Source organism: Rhipicephalus microplus, chromosome X, assembly GCF_043290135.1.
Source record: "Rhipicephalus microplus isolate Deutch F79 chromosome X, USDA_Rmic, whole genome shotgun sequence".
Classification (NCBI taxonomy): Eukaryota; Metazoa; Arthropoda; class Arachnida; order Ixodida; family Ixodidae; genus Rhipicephalus; species Rhipicephalus microplus.
In genome coordinates, this window is record NC_134710.1 from 159,853,484 (window position 1) to 159,871,575 (window position 18,092).

An 18,092-nucleotide genomic window follows, 5' to 3' on the forward strand; every position below is an offset into this window, starting at 1 on the left:
CTGTAAAAATCCTTGAAGTGGACAATAGAAGAATTGAAAGCTAGGCTAGTTGGTAACAGTTCTTGAACATATTGAATGTGATTTGATTGGTATCTGGGATTTAAGGTCCCGAAACCACCAAATAATTATGAGAGACGCTTTAGTGGAGGGCTTCGAAAATTTCGACCACCTGGGGTTCTTTAACGTGCACCCAAATCCGAGCACATGGGCCTACAGCATTTTTGCCTCCATTGAAAATGCAGCCGGGATTCAATCCTGCAACCTGTGCGTCAGCAGCCGAGTACATTATCCACTAGACCACCACGGTGGGGCGCATGTTTAATGTGCAGAATATGACAGGAGCAAGAGGAAATACAAAATTCACTTTAACAAACACAAAAATCACCAAAAAAAATTCGTTACAGAGAAAAACTTCGTTATATTAGGTAATTTGTTATAAGGAGGTCATTATAAGCAGGTTTAACTGCACGTCTATCAAATGGGTTGCAGTTAGTGCCGCTAGTAGCCATGGCAGTGAGTGTACTCTTTCTCTGCTTGTTGGTGTCACATAGCACGTGATCTTATTACGAGCTGGCAGCTGACCAATATTCCTTACATATGACCTGAAAGCATTAAATCTGCCAGAATCAGACCCTCGCTATTGAAAAAAAATGGGAAAACTCTAACCAAAAATTATTTTTTAAAAAGAAAAACTATGCGGGAGAAGCCTAGGTTGCTTGCCCAGCGTGAGAAGCCTCTCAAGCATGGCAATCAATCGTATATAAGCACCTATATCTCGGGCCTTTTTACCCTTAAAGAAGAAGACGATTCGGCTTCGAAACGTCAGGTTTTTCTTAAAATAAATATTCTGTTGGTGTTTTCTCATTTCTCCAGTTTCGATCCCAACCTGGCAGACTTCTTCCAAATGTTCACTTTTGACCCTTGCTATAATAAAGGCAAGAACTAGAAATTTAATGGTTCATTTTTTTTGTTACACATAATTCCCAGGAAAGTTTGAAAGATGTTATTTGTAGTACGCTCAAACCTTATTGTAACATAGTTGCATCTTACACAAAAATAAGTTCGTTGTATCTAAAAATTCGTTATAAAGCAGGGTTCATGTGGGTCCTTGAATTCCTTGAAGACCCTTGAAATTGAAAAATTCATTTTCAAGGCCTTGAAAATGCTAGAATTTTTGCAAATTCTTGAAAATATTTTAATTTCCTTTTTTGTTTTTTAAGAATAGTTTCATACATTTGATAGTGCATTATTTGGGATGCTATAAATGTAGCTAATGGCATATGTAATGTGCCCATCACTAAAGAATTGAGGACAGCAGTAGCTTCTGCACGGAATAAACACTGTGCATTTCTGGAAACTTTGGAAAAGGCAGGAGCAGGAGGATGTGAAACAGAAAAATAAATGTTGCATTGAGATGGAGCAGGTCGAAATGCTTACAAAAGTGGAAAGAAACTAGAAGCCGCTATTCAGGACTTAACGGCTACAGCACACTCGTATGTAGAAAAGACTAAGACATTTAGTGACCTGACATGCATCATTAAGTCAAATAGCCTGAGAAAGACTGCCAAGACCTAGCCGCAGGAGAAAGTGGATATTGATATGAAAATTCAGAAAAAGCAGCAATGTGTTGTGTAATAACTCTTGCTTAGTTTTTTCTATCTGAATAAAAGTTCGCAACTCGTCATGCTGAATGTGATTGCCTATGCAACTTTAAAAAAGCATGAGTGAAAGTTATCTAGAAAGAAAATGTCATTAGAGCCATGTTTTTTACATTTGCTCCAGTGATATTACCCTTTTTCGATGAATTGTAGTAACTTCAAGTCTTTATACTCCCCTGTACATGTATATATTAGGTTTTTAACAGACAGAGTGCTCTTTCAAAATTCGCACACATAGCCTTGAAAGTTCTTGAAAACCCTCGAATTTCAGTCATGTAAACGAGCATGAACCCTGCATATTCCTAACACTATATTGCAAGACTATTCTTCATTCACCGCAGGTCGCGAGATCGAATCCCGGCTGCGATGGCTGCATTTTCGATGGAGGCGAAAATGCTGTAGGCCTGTGTGCTCAGATTTGGGGGCACGTTAAAGAACCCCAGGTGGTCGAAATTTCTGGAGCCCTCCACTACGGTCTCTCATAATCATATGGTGCATTTGGGATGTCAAACGCCACATATCAATCAATCATCTATTCTTCATTCACTTCGTTATATACTATATTTGGTTGTATCTGCATTTGTTATAACGAGGTTTGAGTTGTGGGGTCTCGAAGAGGCGAGATCGCCACGCTCTTGGAACAGGGACACAGTAGACACGGTCAGAACAAACCAAAACCACACACATTTACTTCATTTATTTACCTACCTTTAGAACGGCGATATCGTCAGCCGAATAATTATGCATATTATGATCAACACACTAAACAACCTTACACAGTATTACACAACACTCAAAAACATAACAAACACAAAAACACACACAAGGCGGCTTCGCCAATGCTTGACTTACCACGAGGACCCCCAGGGTGCAACCTGCGGTGCTGCGCACCGGGAACCCACTGCTAAAGACAACCGTTCGCGACAACCGCCACCCGCCTAATAGACCCGCTCATCTCTCGCACCGCCACCAAGGCTAGCCGCTAGGCGTCACTGCTGGTGCCACCGTTTTAACCATGATGATGATGATGGTGGTGATAAACGCTCGCGAGCACCACGCCACCTACCGCTGGGTAGTTGTGAACCTGAAATGCTGCCAATGTGCGGAAAAAAAAAAAAAATGCTGCCAATGTGCCACGAGGTGCAAACAACTTTACAGGGGGCACTAGCACTCCCACAAAGTGTAATTGTAATTTAAATGTGAAAAAAGAAAAGTCCACTTTTTTTTCGTGTGTGTGCAACTATATTATGTTACCTGTACTTACATAAAGTGCGGAAACTTAGGTAGTAACAAAGGAACTCGATAAGCTAGGAACCCCATTACCGGCGATTGAACGAAAAATGTTAAGGATAACTTTAAAGAAAAGAAGAAAGCAACATCGATTACAGAACAGGAGTGGCTAAGAGTGTAGCTGACGTTAAGAGCATGGCCTGCCCTAGTTGAGACATTATGTGGCCTGACCATGCCCATTTTGTTATTGGACTTGGGCAGGCCATACATTGAAAAGCATAGATAATCATTGAATAGATACCAGTGGATGAGAGATGTAGCCAAAGACGGCAGATGGTTAGATGAAGTGACAAAAATCGGAAAGTTTGCAGGCATAAAATAGAACCATCTCTCACTGGATATAGCAAATTGGAGATCATTGGGAGAGGTCTTTGTTCTGCCGTGGACATAAGTATTCACTGAAAATGAGGGTGAGTGATTATGGCGATATTTTGTTGATGCCAACGTATTTACATTGTAACGTATGTGCTTTGTTTCTTGCAGATGAAGCCAGTCAAGAGGACCACAGGTTATAAAGTCTTGCGAGGAATGAGGCACCATCAGTCACCTGCCTCGTCTTCTATGACCTTGATTCCTCGTCTTCCTTTTTCACGTGTTGTGCGGGAAATACTTTTTTCTGTAGGGGGAAAGGACTTCAGGATGCAGAAGCTTGCACTGAGTGTCCTCCAAGAAACCAGCGAAGCTATCATTGTGGCAGTTCTGCAAGGTGCCAATGTATTAGCTCATCATTCTCGTCGTGTTACTCTTATGAACAGAGACTTGGATACATTTCTTACACTTATAAGAAATAATGGCTCCTTGCAGCGCTGCCTCTCTTAAATTGTTTAATCTGATTACTTTTTAGCACATTTTTGTGCAAGGTATTCATTCACATAATAAATAATGTGTCTTTCATTTACCAGAGACTACACAACCTAACTTGTGAAGCAATTATGTCACAAATTTTTCATTGGATTTTATTCTCCTTTATTTTTGAGTATTAATTATTCATTTTAAGGTGTGCTGAAAGTTTTTTTAAATCTAGGACAATTGTGCTTGTGTTTCATTGCATACTAATAAGGTGTAAATTCAACTAAAGTGAGTTGAAAGGGTGTGTATAATATTAATTTGAATGTGACATGACATATTGCAAATGACACTAAACGCCTGCAAAGTAAAAAAAAATGGTACGTGACCCTAGCACCTTGTTTTTATGACATATAAGATGAAAATCGTCCATATATGTTCCTGAAAAACATTTGCAACTCAGTATAAAATGAAAATGCCACGTGCTACGATCTAGAACAAAGGTTCATTGTATGAAATATGTTGCGGTACCGTATGCTCGGACTACCATATTTGGTTCAAACTGTTATGTTCTTCACAAATGTTACTCTTTGGCATGTTGTTGTGGCATGATTGGAAGAGCTCAAAATTTTATGTCGCTTGCGACCAGGCGTTCTGGATTGTATTTTAAGTGTGCCTGAGTAATGTTACATGTGCGGTGGCTCTTTGCTGGCATCTACTTTTTCACGGACTTCTGTCAATCGGTCATATCGAGCATTCATCTGGGGATCAATTGCCTTCATGTCCACAACCATGTTTCGCTGCCCCTTGGCATTTCATTTTTTTTTTTGCCCGTCTTGCTCATAAAAAATAAGCTTTCTCAGAGTTGCGGAGTGGAGTGCTTTGACATCAAACATTATTGTTATTCACGCCTTTATCTTTGTCTTGATTTGCCTTACTATCTTTTTTTTTAGTTTGTTAATGAACATATGCACACATTTGCTTGATTCTTATTTGTTTTTACATTCATATTATATGAATTGTATGTGCCTCCCTCGTGTAATTTTAATGTATGGGTCTTTGTTGTAAATGAATAAAATGCATTTAAAGCAACTTAAGCAAGGGTTATTGTCATGCTTGCACCACTAATGTACATGATGTATACTTTTGTTGTCTTCTTTCACATGAGGGCAGTAGTAAATGGGATTTTCGGCCTTACAATAATTTACAACCTGTTGAACTTTCAGTAGGCACATAGTAATATATACTTTTATTTCTTCCTAACAGGACACTGTTGGCCATCCAATTTGTACTGAATATATAAGATATTGTTTTGCTCTCTCTTTCTTTTGCTGTTCATTTTACATTCAGTGAACAGGTCTGCCTTTATTGGGTTATTGTCAGCAACACAGTACTATAGTTGAATACAACTTCAGAATTCCACGACATTTCTTCCTCGAAGGAGGATGCACACAAGCCTCCCCCAATGAATGTGTACTCCAGGCTGACATCATAAGTTAGAGTGCCAGTGCTTTCGGAGAACATTGCTGAGTACTTGAGCAGAACTATTTCATTAGTCGCAGAGGTGATCAGCTGTCATGCTTCGGTCATCTGGGAGGGTCCTCTCTGATCTTCTTACGTTGTATATGACTGTAGAGAGATGATCTAGGCGGGAGCTGCAGGTTGTTTTGACAGCTGACCTTGGGCTTAATTGCAGAACTTTGCTTGTGAGCAATTGCAGTGGCCACAGCTTACATTCATTCATCAGGCACTGAAAGATAAATCCCTTGAACAACTGTGGCGTACTTTAATGCAGAATGGGAAGTTGAGCCTGTTTTTCAGGGTTTGTTGTAAAGTGTGTAAAACAGTGCAAAAACCAAACACAGACAAGAGGAAAACATGTGATAACAAACTGTTGTCTTGTCACATTTCTTTTTGTCCATGTTTTTTTTTGCTCGTTTTTTTTACTTCATGGGGAATGAACTGTGAAGTCCTTGATAAACCAGCTCTGCCATTCACTGCTCTCAGCTGCTGTAAACGTGTCCGTTAAATAAAGCATGATAGTGACTCTCACATTTGAGCTACGCTTTTTTGATTGACTGCTTGTAGTTTGTGAAGCATTGAAAGACATCAATGAGTTCCAGAAACGTCATCTTCAATTGCAATTTACTGTGTTTGATATTCTCACGATTACTGAAGTCTACTTGTAAATTTCAAGCATGTTTGTAGTTACATCTGTACCATGATGCCTGGACATACTTCTGATAACGTTTGTGGTGTCCACAGGCTCAGTTCATTGACCAAAGAGCATGGTGCACCTGTACGCTCGCCTATGGCGGCTGAGACGCATAAAGAGCGTTTGCTCCTTGTTCGGCCATGGCTCAATTCGCTTTTGTCTACAGGGCTACTGTGAACTTGTAAGCTTAGCTGTGCATTAAGAAGTTTTATAATTATTGCACTTGCGTTTATGGCCATTGCACCTTCCAGAGTTAGGGTGGGACGCACATTGAGGCAAAACGTGACTACACTTGATCACAGTTTGGAACTTTGTGGATGCTTGTTAATCCACCCTTGCCCTGCCGTGGTGGTCTAGTGGCCAAAGTACTCGGCTGCTGACCCGCAGGTCGCGGGTTTGAATCCCGGCTGCGGCGGCTGCATTTCCGATGGAGGTGGAAATGTTGTAGGCCCGTGTGCTCAGATTTGGGTGCACGTTAAAGAACCCCAGGTGGTCAAAATTTCCAGAGCCCTCCACTATGGCGTCTCTCATAATCGTATGGTGGTTTTGGGGCGTTAAACCCCACATATCTATCTATCTTAATCCACCCTTGAAAAGGAAAAAAAAGAGGGGACGGGGGGGTCATGCACTAGTTGGGTGAAGACTGCAGAATCAGCTGAGCTGGTAGTGCTGCCGCCGTCCTTTCCCTCCTTTTAAGCCGCACATCTCCCTCCCCCCATACAAGAATATGCTATGCTTTATCCATTTACCTCCTCCTAACACTCATTTTCCCTCTGCTTGCTTTCTCTTTTTGTCTTGTCGTGTGTGTGTGTACGTATGTCTGTTTCTCTTTTTTGGTATCCTTTCTCTTTCCTCTCCCTTTCTAGTTCGTTGTCTTTCTCCCTGTAGACGATCTCTTGCCTTCTGTTTTAATAAACTTACTTTCTCCGCTTTATTTTTCTCTCTCACTCTGTGCACGTTCTCTCGCACATCAAAGAGAGCGTTGTGGTTCATGATGGTAGTTTAGTGTCGACGCTGCGCCTTTGAGTAACATAGTAAACGTACTACACGGAGGAAGGAACCTTTCCTTCCTCCGTGACGTACTATGTTACTCTATGGCTGCGCCGTGCTCCCTTAAGGGCTGCAGAAATTAGGCGTCATTTCCTTCCTCTGACCAAACCACCACACGGCGTGACAAGGGAGAGAGAGATAAATAGAGAGGAAAGGCAGGGAGGTGACAAAAAACGTAATAGCTCAGCTGGCTCAGCTGTAAAAAGAGAAGAAAAAAAATATTGAGGTGCCGTAGCCGAGCCAGCCAAGCCATAGTCAAGCTCATCAAACTGTCGTAACTACTGTCATAGCGGTCATAGCCTCCTAAGTTTTTCTTGCCTGCCGGATGAGCGCGAAACGCCCGTCATCTATGACAACGCTACCTACGTAAAAATAAGTCTTTGTACTAGGCCTTTGAGATCGGCAATTTTAGCGTTTGTTATTAATTTCAGGGGCTATGTCTTGTATTGAAAAAATTGCCTGTTGAATGACGGCTTCACTTACGTAGGGTTAATTATAATTACGTTTACGTCTTTTAAAACTTTTTTACGTTATTTTTGTTGCATATAAGCTCCAAAAACGTAAACATTTATTTAAAAACATTCTTACTTAGGTAGCGCCACCACCATAGTTTCGACGACGGCCGCTTTCCAAGTGACCGCCGATAATCCGGCTGGCAAGGGAAATGTAGGAGGCTGTGGTTACAGTGTAGTACTGTGCATTGCAAGTAGGTGTTCGATGTATACGCGTATACTGCTTCTTGCAGTTTATAAAAAGCAGCGGCAAGGTAATTAGCCGAATGTGAAAGCACCGGAGGAGCTTTTGCTAGCGGTTGCTAATCAGTGCAAGAACGTCTCATCAGTAGCGGGGTGTTCTCATCATTAAGCGAGCCGGTTTGTTTCGTGTGTAAGTAGGTGGCCAGGTAAGAGAAGTCGTGATGACTGACGACGTATCAGATGATTCTAGCGACTTGGACTCAGGAGTCCCAGCACACACAATCAAATATTTTCCTCGTAGCGGTCGTCAGAAAGGGCCAAGTAATTTGGCTCTCAAACGCGCCAACCTTATGTTCACAATGGAAAATGAACGCTACCGCACTAAGTGCCGTAAGCTTGAGCGCTTTATGAAGGATTTGGTCTTGGAGAGTGCAGCGCTGTGTGACGAAGTGGCACGCGTACAAGAGTCGATCTTTGTGGCCAAAGAAGAGCGACGGTTCCTGCTGAAGAAGTTGCTCCAATATCGCCAGCAACGTGATGGACCCATTGAAACAGTGCGACCTGCACACGCCAGCGCACCAGCGCAGACTCGTAGTTCATCGCCGCCGACTATGGCCACACTTGGGGCTACTTTGGACAGTATCGACAAGCCGCAGGCGAAGTCTTCAAAAAAAGTCCTTAAGCGCCGTAACACCAAGGTTTGTAAGCGGATCCTAGCGAAAATACTTGTTGCTTATGTTACAGTAGCGCTGTGCGAAGGCTGAGAACCTTCATCTGAACAGTAAAATATGTCATTTGCACATTTACTTTGTCCAGAGCGTTAGCGTGAATAGTGGATGTATTATCATTGGTTTGCCCAGTGTTAAAACATCCACTGTTCAGAGGACGCAAGTTCGTGATGGCATACTGCAGTCAATACGTTGCTTATTTGCTGCACTTCAGCAGTTAAACGTACGAATAAGTTACATTAGTAACGCACTTGAGGTATGCACCACTTGTAGTGTCCCTTTGTTATATATGGTTTATATGGCTTTCTTGTGAATTGCTAGTAGAAGGTGTGGTAAGCACAATCTATTAAATATATCGAACGAAGAAAAAAAATCTAATTCTGCACAATGATACAGAAAAGTTGCATTGCGGTATTTCATTTAATGCATGATGTAAAACAGGGACATTTATACTAATGGGGCTTTGCAACGTCCATCTTGAAATTTTTTTGACTTGCATTCATTTGTTATCTTTTTCATCTGTTGTACCAATGAACATGTAGTCTGATAATAGAATATGAAAACAACCAGTTGCAGGTTTCTTTGGGTTGTTTGAGCATAGTGCACATGCTGGCTGAATTGGGAAAAATGATTGAAGGTACAGCTCAGTTTGTTAATGACTGGTGGCCAAATATTGCTTGTACTTTGTTAAGCATGCAGACGAGGTGAGGAAAAAGTTCTACAGTCCTAGTTAGGCTGCAAAATTCTCTGATGGCAGAAGGACAAAATTTTCTGGCCAAGTCAGCCAGGGAATTGAGAAATGTGCTGAGCAAAAACAAATTTTCTTATATTGTTTTCATAGTCTTTTTTAAAAAAGGCATTCATCTCAGTATAGATACCAACATTCTCCAAAGCAATGCATCACTAAGGAGCACTTTGAACATACATCACTGCTTTAGCCAACATCTACAAAGATACAGCTATTTCACTTCTCCATTGAAATATGGCCCTGGCAACCACATTTCCATTGAGGTGAAATGCCAGAGGCTTGTTTATTTAGATCTACGTGCACGTTAAAGGGGTCGTGAAACGTCATCCAAAAATTTTCAACTACGTGGGTATTCAGAATCCTGGCCGTCCATTTAATACTAAACCTCGACTCGTTTGATGTCTGGGTTCGCTGAATTACTAAAAAAGCGCTATTTCGGTTTCCTCGCTCACGTTCCTGTCAACTGCGCTGTTGACGTCATTTTAAGACGGTCAACGAAAAGTCTCTGTCGTCGACAAAACATGGTGATGCAGCGATGTTTTTGCGTTTGAGTTGACCGTGGTTTGTAGCATCACACTGTTTAGGTTGTGGTACCGGCAACACCATAACATCATAAACACTCAGTGTGCGATGGCCGACCTCCCCGAACTACAGCGTCGTCTGCTCGAGCGGAGTACTTCACGCTTGAGGTGAGCGTTTTTTTTGTTTCAAAAACGAGACTCCGAAGGATATTGAGGTTGGTTTCGTAGTCTTGCGGCTGAAAGTGGTCGGAACACACGAACCCACTCTCTGCGCCCAGACCAGCGGGGCCATCGCGGTTGATAGCTCGAAGCCACGCTGCTCTGCGCTGAGGCTCTCTGGGCAGCTTGTGAACGCGAACGTTGTTTGCACTTCCATAAGTTGTGCGGCACTGTCTGACGATGCACACAGTTGGCATAGCGAGGACTAAGCCAGCGAGAACACACAGTAAAACACAAGTTGGTGTAACCAGTAAGAAAAAAAACTGGTACGCTGCAATGACCGCACTGACTGAGCTAGCCAACGTAACCGAGCAAAGGCAACCGACGGGAAGGCATGGATGCACACGTGACAGCCCGGATGTATTAGAAAGCCGAACCGAGCAGGTCACTCACTGTCATTTTACAGCTTAGGACTCAGAGTGCAAAAACAACTCTTGTTGTTTTTTCTTTTTATTATCCTATAATTATACTACTTTAGAGCGAAGTAAAGCTATCGCTCTGTTTTTAACTTTTCTTAAGATGACGTATCATTGACGTCACATTTTAGTGCTTATTGCGACCGATGGACTCTCATAGTTGCTAACGATCCCCAAAAAACTACGATTTCAAACGGGCATCATTATTTACAGAAGGAGTATTGTGCCAAAATATTTTGGAATCGGTATCTTCAATCCTTATTAAATCAGGGAAAATTGCAACCGCGAAGTTTCATTTTCGTTTCACGACCCCTTTAAGAACCCCAGCTGGTCAAAGTTTGCGGAGACCTCCACTCTGCAATCCCTCATAATCAGTGCACCTGAAGAGCACCGACATGCTTAAATGTTTTAGATTTGTAGACAAACTTTTTTTAAAATTTTATTTGACGTCAGCATCTTGTAAGCTATGTAGCTGATATATTATCAATATTCCTATGAGTTCTACACGCACTGGTAATAAAACATGAAATCGTAGTAATTTATTGGCTTTAAAGCAAATGATGAACACACTGATGTATAAACTACTCGCTAACAAACATTTGCTTTAGCCTGACTCCCCATATTCTAAGCTTTTCAAGCACAACTTAGCTCAGTTATCTTTCTCTAGTGTGCTTAGAAAATTGTTCTCATGCCATAACTGTAAGTCATAGAGGGACCCTACAACACATTTTCAGCATGGTCTGAAAATGCCATTGATTGGTAGTCGAGGCTCTTGAGAACACATGAGCCAAACATTATAGTGCACTACGTGGCCTAGAACTTACTGTCAATTCTTAGTCAGCTGGAAATCACTCCCTCTTCTATTGACAAATGATGCAATAAACCTAAAAACCATGGCCATTGGCTGATTTAAGCATCATGAGCTGCATAGTTACTGCAACCGCTTAGGGATACTGCAACAGACCCACACGCTCGCTCGCGATCCCACTGAACTTAAGCCGCCCATTCAAAAAGAGAGATTTACGCAAACTTTAGTTGAAGAATGGCAAAAAAAGGGGGGGGGGGGGTGGGGGCTAAAGGTCATGACGCATACTGACAATCGGATTTACCTTCTTGCCCCCTTGTCCTTCCGTGAAAGTTGAGGGTGTAGCGCCATGTTCGAAAATCTTAAGAAAGAAGACAGGAAATAGGCATAATGAAATATCTACTCTGCAATGAAATAACTACTAGCCTGCATTGATACCTTTGTTCAGTTTATTCCTCGCCTTTTACGTAGCTCTCACCATGCTTTATAGTATGAAAGGAGAAAGAAAATGCCTAAGGCATGTGACAAATATTTGTGACCTGCTTGTACTCAACTGATTCTAAGCATTTTTGTGACAGTCGATCCTCGAAGTAATAAATTTGTGTAATGAAGCCATTTGATTATTACTTGGAATAAGTGTTGCGCTGCCTCTTTGAAGGGACACTAAAGGCAAATAACAATTTATGTCACAGTGAGAGATCAATATTTGGGAATGTCTAAAACGTCGATATTATCAACGGCAGTGCTCTGTTAATCGAGAAATTAAGGTAGATGTAAGACACCACATGCGCCACGAGTGGGACATTTTTAAAGTGATCCCAACGACGTAAAAGCGTCCAACTTCAATTAATCGCTGCTAATCAAACAAGCTGCAGCAAAAAAAAGAACCTTCAGTGCTTTACGACTCGCAATAAAATGCTGCGTGTCCATTTCTGTTTGAATAATCGAAAAAAGAATCTCCTGCCGTTACTATGGGGAATGGCATGAGTAGATTAAAAGTTCTATTTTCACCTGGTTAGATTGGATTGGGGGGTGACTAGTGGGGCCCAGTTGAACCAAGTAAGCAGGAAAATTGTTTGATGGCCATTATTGCTGCTGTGGCTCGCGCTACTTTTGCTCTGCTGCTGCTAGTGTCGGCGGCCACACAGTAAAGGCAAGCAATGTTGGGCACCACAATAGTGATGTCAGAAGTACAGCTTGCAGGCGGGTAATTTGACGTGCTAATGTGTTGTGGACCACCAAAACGCGATTTTCTTTGAAAATAAGCACTTCTTTAGCACAAAAGTAGCACTGCGAGGTTTTTGAACTGCTACTTCAACACTCACCGTTAACTTAATATTTGACTTTAGTGTCTCTTTAACAGACAAGCAGATCACCTTTTAGGTGTGGGGTATCCCAAAATTTTAAATTAAAAAATTTGAAGATTTGCTCCAAAATTAATGCAGATCTGAGCACTTGTCTTTCAGTGTGCTCTCAGAGAAGTGTAAAACTGATTTTTTTTTTATAAGAATGCTCTTTCCCACAATCTAAAGAAGATTGCTATGTGAAGTTATCAGAGATTTTTAGAATCACTGACCTGAACTGCAAAGAAGATACAGCATGTACTTAAGTTTGTCCAGTACAGAGTGGAAATGAACTGCGTACCTTTATCTTGTGATAAACTGTATGTGGGTCCTCTATTCTGTAAGTAGGTGCCTCTATTCTAGCCTTGCAATGTTTGTCATGTGTCATCTGCAGAAGCTGAAAACAGTGATGACACGTGAGATTATAGAAGCTGACATGATGGACTAATGTGGTCATTAATGTGTAAGCAGGCCATTAATCTTTCTTGACAAAGGAAAGGAATATCAGCACATGGTATAATTTGGTGTTTCTTGTGATGTCAAAGCTATAAATTGTGTTTCTGGAAAAGTAAGCAATCTGAAATTGGCACTCCTATATATCTTTATGTTCATCCCTTGTATTTGCACTGTTTTTTTATAATCAAGGGGTAAAAAAAGGGTACTAAGAAACATCATAAAACTTTTTAATGTCACAGGTTTTGAAGAACGACATTGTTAATTATGATCTATTTAGTTCATAACTTACTGTAGTAACCTAGCAGCTTTGCAGTTGTGCTGCTAAGCAGGCGGACATGGGTTCAATTCCTAGCCATGGAACTTGCATTTTGATAAAGGTGATATCCAGAAAATTTATTTAGGTTCACATTAAAAAACTGCAAGTGATCCAAATAAATCTGGAGTCCCCCAATATGAGCTGGCACATAATTGTATCTTTTTGGCATGTAAAAACCTCTGAATTGACTTCTTAATCTTTATAGCTTATCTTTTACTTAATGTTTGGTTCTTGTCGTGTTAACTATTGAAAATGTAGCCATGCATGGTGACACTATTTTGTGCGATTGCTGTCGAGCCTCTATGTTGCCCACTCTTGATGCCCCTGAAGCCTTAAAGATCATTGAGAGTTGTAGGTATAGGCTGCCCAAACATTGGGGGATGCCATTACATAAAGTTTCTCACAAATACCTAGAGGGAAGTGTGGCACCACCGTCTATGCAAATTTCTTAATGGGCGATGTTGGAGCACTGGGAATGATGGTATATGTGTCTGCGAGGCTTGCAATGACTGGTGTTGAGCGAGGCTTCGGCTCAAAAGTGAATGCAACTGCGTAAATAAAAACTTCTAAAACAAAATGTTTAAAAGCGGATTTCATTCACGCGTATTATATTCTAAAATAAAAGTCCACTTACCTTGACGGCAGAACCAAACGGCGAAGGAAAGAAACAGACGTTATAAATGTGGCGGAAAGAACGCTCGCTTTGTCGTCTGCCTGCCAAGTTTAGCGATCATTGGTTACTTCTTACGCTTGTACAATTGTGCATCAATGTAGAAGGTTCTAGTCTTAAATACAACACGTTTCTGTGCAATGACAAAAATAAATAGCTGATTACGTGCTTTTTTTAGTAAGATATCAATCATTTTAATGTGAAACCAGACTCGTCTTAGAGATATACAAATCCGAGGCAAATTCGAAGCTAACGTGTCCCGTCATTCCCTAGCATCCAGCAGCTCACTAGCGCCAGATTTCCCTCTAGGTATGATTTTGAGAAATTCTATGTGCCATTGTAGGCCCTTTTCATTCTTCTGCGCTTTCTACGCTGTCTTTCATGCGCCCTCTGGTTTGTACCCCTACATGCTGGAGGCACCCTTACCTGTAATGTCTGGAAGCATGAAAAGACAGAGTTCAGGTTCAGCATGCTTTTGTTGGAGAAGTCCATTGATGTTCTCTGCCTGACAACAGTTGTTAGGAATAAGTTTTATCAGGAAGTCCCGCCGCGTTGGTCTAGTGACTAAGGTGCTTGGCTGCTGATCCGCAGATCGTGGCATGGAATCCCGGCTGCGGCAGCTGCATTTTCAATGGAGGCGAAAATTCTGTAGGCACGTGTGCTCAGATTTGGGTGCACGTTAAAGAACCGCAAGTGGTCGAACTTTTCGGAGCCCTCCACTACGGTGTCTCTTATAATGATATGGTGGTTTTGGGACATTAAACCCCACATATTATCAAGTTTTATCAGGGGCATAGTTAGCCATTTAAGTACAACCCACTCTTGCAGCTGTCTCACTTCAGAAGGTTCAAGTCTGGCTTTCTGGCAGTTGTAAAATCCATAATTCAATTTAATTCCTCCCCCAGTTCCCCACTTTACAAAAACCTTCAGTGTACCACTTTTCTTTTTTAAGGATTTTTGTTCAAGTAATTTGAAACACCCCGTAAAAACTATGCTGAAAAAAGTTAGTACACGTATGCTGTCTGGTAAATTTGTGACTGTGTAGACATGTGATCAGCCTTGAAGGTACTACTATAAAAAGCAGTGTTGTGTTTTACAGGAAGGGCTTGCTGAGGAAGTGCCAAGGGCGAAACGGAGAAAGCCTGCAGGAGCGGACAAGCGTCTTGTAGCACCTATACCACTGGACTCATGCGGTCGGCCCTTGTTTCCTATTGTGCTGCCCGGTTGCAAAGTGCATAGTCTTGGCGAGATTGTCACTGATCGTGCTGGATTCCACTGTCAGGAGAGCCTCTACCCTGTTGGCTACTGCAGCTCTCGTATTTATGCAAGTGTTCTTAATGCCAACCATGCCTGCATTTACACATGCACCATTCTGGATGCCGGCACTGGACCTCGGGTACGGTAATGCTTGTATTATCAGTAAATTGAGGAGCACAGTATATATACCTGCTATATAAAGGCTTTCTGTTGCTTCTGGTTTGCACTGTTCATATTGTTACACACTTAAAACATCATTTAAAGAGACCCGATTTTATGAATTCTCCAATGTAAGAAATTTCCATTCTCCAGTGCATAGGCATAGGTTTCATTGTGTTAAATAACCTATTATGGTACTTAACCTGAATTAACGAATAGTAGTAGTAGTAGCAGAAAACTTTATTATGTACATAATCCAGACAGGCTAGAACTCCAGTGCCTCGAGGAAAATACAGGGTGAAGAGCGGAGTCTGTCCGGCAGGGTGGTGCCCCCATTCCAGGGCCCCGCTGGCGCGAGCCATCCGTTCAGCTCTTTGGATTAGTTGCGAAGTTTTTCTTTAATCAAGTGAGCAATAAATTCAGTGATTTTTTTTAAAATTTCGACATGGAGGGGTTTTCCTTCAAGTGCACTCTGTTGTGCTATTGTCTTGAAACATCTAACTCATAGTCGCGACCCTAGTTTTATTTTGATAAGACTGCTTGTGGTGCCTATGTATGGAACAGCAGACACTAAGGTCGGTAGCATTTTATACATGCTAAATGGCTCTAGGGGCAGTCGTTTGTCACCTCTGTCAATTTTCACAGGAATATGGTGGTGGCTTTCGTTGTTTAATGGTTTACGTGGCTGACGACAATGGTCGTCTTCTTGCCACATTCTTACTCTACCTGCTCACCCAACTACTACATTCGCTCTCCCTGTCTTGGCGTATTGGTAGCTTGTCATCGATATGCCAAGCACTCACATGGGAGGCTGTATGTCAGGGCTGTCCTTGTGGGCTTCTCATGCACACAGCCATGTGTTAAGCATGAATAAAATGCTACGGTAGCTATCAGGTGTAACTAGTTTACAATTATTGATTTCAAAGAACCAGAAAATCTTTCTCGATATTACTAACTTCCCGATTTAACAAAATAATTTGAGTGCAGTGATCACTTGGTTAAACCTGGTTTCAACTGTAGTTTTATGTAAATGCCCCCTCCCCCTTTTTTTTTCATAACAATGTTAATAATTTTAACCAGCATGGGAGTTTGTATTTGTCATGAAAACATTGTTCTGGCCATGAGTTTTTCAAAACTTTCGAACTGCTGAGGTTCACAAGCCTAGGCAACAGAAGCTGAAAACTCATGCTAAGTGGCATGGGAACCTAGTTCATTTTGTATTTTATGTTAAAATACAAAATTCTTTTGATGTATTAGCATGCATGGCAAAGTCGAAAGATTAGTGAGAGAAATAAAGTCAAAGGAGTCATTTTAGTAAATGGATTGGAATAAAAACCCCAAGTCAAGAGATTAGTCTGAATGCCAGCGTAAAACTAGATGCTAACATTATGTATAACTTAGTGTCATATACTTATTTGTTTGTTTTTGTTTTGCTTACGGTGTCCTTAGAGTGAATATGTGTTATAGAGAGGAGAGGCTACATAAGAAGAACTCAAGCAATAAGGTTGTAGAAAAATGCACATTATAAGTAATAATGAAAAATTGTGTTGTCACTAAATTACATTTCATAATAAGCACTTTTTTAGTACATGACTAAGTAATGGTGGTCAAATATGTACAGCCTCCCCAATCTTTAACTAGCATGCCCAAGCAGAAACTTATTTGTTCATCAGAGTGGTATGATGGAGTTGCAAACAAGTGCAAGGGTAAGCGCATGCCCATGAAGGGTGCTGAGCTGAGCCCATTGTCTGCTTGGCAGATTCTTGAGGATGTCACCCTATAGCGGTGCACTTTATATGAACCATGTTTTTGGCTTATCTCATGAATGAATGGCATATCTTCAAGCTTAATTTTCTTAATGCTTGCCATAACGCGCACCTTCGTACCATAATATACGAGCAATACCATTCTCCTACTCACACTGTCAGTTCATCTCAAGTGTGCTAATTTGGGTGACGTCTTTAGGAAGAAACAGCCAATGGGCTCAGCTAAGCATGCTTTGCAAGCACGTCTTTATTACGCTCATCTTTTTTTGCATCTTCGCTACATGATATAACTAGAGACGACGTCCAAATTGTTTCACTGGAGGGTATCCACGACAAGTCAGTTTGTTCAGTGGGTGCAGAGAGTTCGGCAACTCATGCATTCTCTTTTGACTGTTTGCTTTTGGGGAGGGGGGTGCAGGCAAAAATTCCGGAAAAGTTCCAGAAACCTCCCCCCATACTTCCCGCTAGCGCCGCCCCTGCATAGCCCTGACATGCAGAAAAGTTGCCATTCATGCATGCTGGCTAAAGATTGAGGCTGCTGTACATAATTTTTAGATAAACTCATGCAATCTCAAATGCATGGCCGAAAATGAAATTTAGTTCATTGAAACATGTTGTAAACTCTGAAAAAAAAATGTTAGTTGATTAAAGCAGAAGTCAGCAAGCAACCGTTTGAGGTGGAAGACGAAGTTGCACGAAGTCGACACAACCGGGAGTCGCACGAAAAATTGTAGTAGGGTGAAGGAGAGAGGGAATTTGCAGGCAAAATGTGGAAATTCAGTGCATTGACACTAACTTGTAAAACTGGATTGAAAATTGTTTTTATATTCTGCACGCATGTCCTAAAGTTGCATTCAAACGGGTTACAGGTGAAAATCTCATTTCAGATAGGAAAGTGCATGAAAAAAAAAGGGGGGGGGGGGGGCTGATAAAATTTCCCGTATCAAAAACAGAAGGCGTTAAAGCATATTCATACATTTTATCACGAAGGACC

General features: G+C 41.4%; 2 protein-coding genes across 3 annotated transcripts in view; both read left to right on the forward strand.

Annotated features, from left to right (window-relative positions):
• The window catches only part of LOC119177075 (uncharacterized), a 48,136-nt gene extending 42,350 nt beyond the window's left edge, over positions 1 to 5,786 (forward strand). Inside the window, exon 4 of one of the 2 annotated variants that reach the window (XM_075878070.1) lies at positions 3,432 to 3,597. In XM_075878070.1, coding sequence (XP_075734185.1) covers positions 3,432 to 3,463 — 32 coding nt within the window. In that variant the 3' untranslated portion in view covers positions 3,464 to 3,597. Of the gene's footprint in view, positions 1 to 3,431 lie in introns of both variants that reach the window. The other variant, XM_037428455.2, reaches the window with a different exon arrangement.
• Positions 5,787 to 7,582: 1,796 nt separating this feature from the next.
• LOC119177076 (transforming growth factor beta regulator 1) overlaps positions 7,583 to 18,092 on the forward strand; it is a 42,344-nt gene continuing 31,834 nt past the window's right edge. Inside the window, exons 1-2 of the mRNA XM_037428457.2 lie at positions 7,583 to 8,392; positions 15,016 to 15,312. Of these exons, the coding sequence (XP_037284354.2) occupies positions 7,916 to 8,392; positions 15,016 to 15,312 (774 nt within the window). The 5' untranslated portion in view covers positions 7,583 to 7,915. The remainder of the gene's footprint in view (positions 8,393 to 15,015; positions 15,313 to 18,092) is intronic.